This window comes from Lactuca serriola, chromosome 1, assembly GCF_051521515.1.
Source record: "Lactuca serriola cultivar US96UC23 chromosome 1, Lser_US96UC23_V15, whole genome shotgun sequence".
Taxonomy (NCBI): Eukaryota; Viridiplantae; Streptophyta; class Magnoliopsida; order Asterales; family Asteraceae; genus Lactuca; species Lactuca serriola.
The window spans coordinates 234,803,197-234,807,534 of record NC_136408.1 but is presented as its reverse complement, the minus strand read 5'-3'; the positions used below and the strand labels follow the sequence as shown (position 1 = coordinate 234,807,534).

Sequence of the window (4,338 nt, the reverse complement as noted above, 5' to 3'; positions counted from 1 at the left end):
AGTTTTGTAAAAATAACCATAAATTGTAGAAAATCGTATGGAGATGTGCAAGTAGTCGTTTTAAAGCTAAGAACTGGAACTACTTACAAATAAAACAGTTTTGAAAACAAAAATGTTTAAGTTGTCCAAAACAGTCCGTGAATGGAGTCCAACTTTTCTGATGAAATCTGTTAGAAAATTTTAGTTATGTTCTTGGTGTTTTAACTTGTATTCCCCCCCTAAAACTTGAGAAAACATGAAAATGTAGGGGTATGAACTCACCTTGACTGATTTCAGTAGATGAGTGTTGAAGAAGAGAAGTGTTCAACTCAAGAACACTTGAAAAATCACTTGAAGATTCGAAGATCTAACAAGAATGTGATGATGTTGGTGTAAGGAATAATTGATTTGAGAAAGAGGGAAGTGTAATAATCATAGAGTGGATGAATTATACTTACCAAGAGTGTGAGAAAGCTTGATAATCAGCCTTGAATCTCGAATTTGAGGGAGGAAGTTTGAGAGGAAAAGAGTTTGGTCTTCTTGGTGAAAGAATAAGAAAATGAGAGAAGTGTGAGGAGAGAGGAGGGTTTTCTTACCCTTGACCAAGTGTGTGGCCGAAAAATGGTGGGAAAAGTACCATGAAATGACTAGGTATGGGCTGATGGTGAATAGTGACATGGAGTGGGTATGGGAGTGGTTGCTTGTGTCATAGAATAATAATGGGGTCTTATATGTTAAAATAAAGTTTTGGGTGAAAATCACGTGTTAAAACAATTAAAAACGAAGCTAAAATGAAGTCGTAGTCGAAAACCGGGAAGAAAAAGGCTAACAGCGAGGCTTCTCGGAAGGGGGCCGAAGGTTCGGTCCCTTTTGGTGCTAGGTACGAAGCGAGTTGAGGCGAGACAGCAAGAAGCGAAGAGGAGGCTCGGTCCGAAGTCATCAGGAGCGAAATAGACTGAATGAACAGTAGCTTCGGGTTCGGTTCAGCAGCCTTTGGGTTCGGTCCAAGAGGGTTCGGTCCCTAAGAGGAATTTCGGCCCTAAGAGGGGTTTCGGCTCCTTAAGAGGGGTTTCAGGTCCTTAAGCCTATTTTACTCGTTCTTACTCCGTTTTAAGCGGTTTTTGACCCGGTTACGGGTCGGAATGACCCGAATGACTTCAAAAAGTTATGGAAACTTTTGAGAGAGATTTGGGAGAGATTTCACATTTTTGGAGAGATTTCTCATACAAAGAGAGATTTGGGAGAGATTTCACATTCTTGGAGAGATTTCTCATACAAAGAGAGATTAGGGAGAGATTTCACATACTTAGGGAGATTTGGGAGAGATTTCAAAATAGAGAGAGATAAAGTGAAAACGATTGAGAGAGGTTTCATTTGTGACCTTTTTGAGTGTCCGGATTCGCAATGCAAGGTCCGTAAACCCTGTTAAGCCTTGTTTAAGGATCTTACACACTCACGATGAGTATGCAACATTGTCTTATCGGTTTGGCTCGCCACGTACCACAGTTTTAGGTTAAGGAGATCTAGATGTACGCACTTTTCGATTTATGATCTCTCATTAGAATAGCTAGTTGTTTAGAAATTACATAACGTAAACTCTAGTACCCACGGGCAAATTGAGTCGAACGGTTTGACTTGTTGACTTCAGTTGACTTTGACTTGACAGGAAATTGACGGTTGTCACAATAAATTTGGACGATCATTAGGTGTTCACCCTCTTTCTTGTGAAAGAAGGTTGGGTCAACCGAATTGTTTTTGAATTTAGACATTTTCATAAAAAGAGTTAGTGTTTCATACCAGGCACTCGGGACTTGCTTCAGACCATAAACAACCTTGTCCAAGATGTAGCAATTATTGGGAAACTTTTCGTTCACAAACCCAGGTGGTTGCTCAATGTACACTGTCTCTTCTAGTTCTCCATTCAAGAACGCACATTTGACCTCCATTTGAAAAACTTCAAAATTCTTGTGAGCAGCATATGCCAGAAAGATCCGAATGGATTCTAACAATGCTACATGAGTGAAGGTCTCTTCATAATCTATACCTTCTTCCTGATAATATCCCATAACAACCAACCTTTCCTTGTTGCGTATCACATTCCCTTCTTTATCCATCTTGTTCCTGAATACCCATTTCAATCCAACTACAGATGCATCCTCTGGTGTGGGAATCAATCTCCAGACTCGATTTCGCTCAAACTCATTAAGTTTGTCTTGCATGGCCTGTACCCAATCGGACTGATCAAGTGTAGTATTCACTGTTTCGGCTCAATCTTGGAAACAAACAAATTAAACATAGATAATTCTACTTGAGAAAATAAAGCAGTTTGCTTCGCTTTTAGTTGAGAGTGTGTGAGGACTCCCTCAGATGATTCGCCAATTACTTGAGTTTTTGGATGATTGAGTGTCCATTTTACGAGTGGACGATAATTTGGATCATAAGCAGGATCCAATTCAGCATTTATTTCTTCTTCGAATTCTGATTGAGAATCTTCGTCATTTGTATTATTATTCTCCCCCTTGAATGACGAAACGATTTCAGCATCCGGTTCATAATACTCCCCCTCGATTGGATTCTCATGATTCATTGTTGGTGATGGGTTCTCCCTCTGGAATGGCAAGTCAGGTCCCTTTGGGTAGATGAACTCTCCCACTGGAATGTAGAACATCTTTGAGTAGGTTGGCTCGAGCTTTGAGGTGTGCCTTGATCTTGAGGTTCTCTTGAGCTTTGAGGTTCACCTTGATCTTGAGGTTCACTTGAGCTTTGAGGTTCACTTTCCATGTCTTGTGCAGCTTTGTTTATTATCTCCTTCAGGTTGTCAACTTTATTATCTGCTGCTTTTTCTTTCGAGAGAATGGCTTTCTCTGGTTCATCAAAGAGAATTATGTACTCTTCTAATAGTTTTTTTATAGGAACCATGACTTGACCTTTTTGTTGAAAGATCTCCTTCATTGGACCTCCACTTGATTGAAGTTTCTTCACGTAACTATCATCGAATGTGACATAATAGGTTTCTTCAATATTCTTTGATCTTCTGTTTAGAAGTCTATATGCCTTGAAAGTAAGAGAGTAGCCAAGAAAGATCCCTTCGTCTGCCTTCATGTCAAACTTGTTCGATTCTCTTTAGAGTTAAAGATGAAGTACCTGGAACCAAAAACATGAAAAAATTAACGTTAGGCGTAAGATTGTTCAAAAATTCATAGGGCGTAATGGAAATCGCTTATTGAGAAAGGTTCAATTCTGGGTATAGCAGGCAGTTGCAATTGCATCAGCCCAGAAGTACAGAGGCAGAGAAGCGAAGTTGAGCATGGTTCGGGCCACTTCACACAATGAACGGTTTTGCCTTGAAACTACACCATTTTGTTGTGGAGTAGAGGGACCAGAGAAGTTGTGAGACACTCCCTTTTTAGTAAGAAATTTTTCAAACTCTTGGTTTTTGAATTCCAGTCGATTGTCACTTCGGATATTTCTAACCACCTTTCGCAGTTGAAGCTCCACTTGCTTATTAAAGTTCTTGAGCTTTGGAGTTTCCACTGATTTCTATTTAAGAAAGAAAACCCATGTGAAGCGTGAAAAATCATCAACTATAACCATAATGTACTTACTACCACCAATGATTTCTATAGCCGAAGGACTACATAGATCGATGTGAAAGAAGCTCAAGAGGTTCGATGACCTTTGTGTTAAGAATTATGGGATGACTCTTTCGGCTTTTCTTTCCCATTTCACATGCAACACACATATGTTCCTTGTCAAACTTTAGAAGTGGCAGCCCTCGTACATGATCACCAAAAACTAACTTGTTGATGTCTTTGAAGTTAAGGTGCGAAAGTCGTCGATGTCACAGCCAACTTTCATCAGAATCAACTTTATTTAGGAGACATACAACAGGTTTTCCACATATCAGGTTCAGCTTTATTTAGGAGACATACAACAGGTTTTCCACTTCAGCAGAACTGTCTTATCTTTCTTCTCAATGATCTCTGATCCTTCATCATCAAATGAGACCTTCAAGCCAGTCCCTACCACCAATTGCGAGACACATATGAGATTGGGTTGCAATACTTCCACGTATGCCAACTTTCGAATCGAAAAATCCTCGTTTGTGATCATTCCATAGCCTTTTATTGTGCCATATGAGTTGTTATCATATTTGACACATCCACCATCTTTTAGAGCCTAAAATTCCCTCAGCTCTTTTCTTTTTCATTTCATGTGAGGCGAGCAGCTACTGTCGATGTACCATTCGTCGTCGAACTGCTCGTCACTGATAACCTACAAAAATCAAGCAGATTTAGGAACCCAAAGTTACTTGGGTCCACGTGATCCATTTGCAGAACATGGAATAGTAATTGAAAG

At 39.7% G+C, this 4,338-nt stretch overlaps 1 protein-coding gene across 1 annotated transcript; it reads right to left on the bottom strand.

Moving 5' to 3' along the window:
* Positions 1 to 2,233: 2,233 nt before the first annotated feature.
* LOC145066746 (uncharacterized) lies at positions 2,234 to 3,081 on the bottom strand. Its single transcript, XM_079014020.1, has 2 exons — positions 2,718 to 3,081; positions 2,234 to 2,631 (listed from the first exon to the last, which is right to left on the bottom strand). Exons 1-2 carry the CDS (start codon positions 3,079 to 3,081, stop codon positions 2,234 to 2,236), a joined length of 762 nt encoding a protein of 253 aa, XP_078870146.1.
* Positions 3,082 to 4,338: the final 1,257 nt, after the last annotated feature.

Coding starts and splice junctions, on each gene's coding strand:
- LOC145066746 (XM_079014020.1), bottom strand. CDS start 3,081: ATGAAGGCAGACGAAGGGATCTTTCTTGGCTACTCTCTTACTTTCAAG. Junction 2,632..2,717: donor AAGTGAACCTCAAGATCAAG/GTGAACCTCAAA, acceptor TCTACATTCCAG/TGGGAGAGTTCATCTACCCA.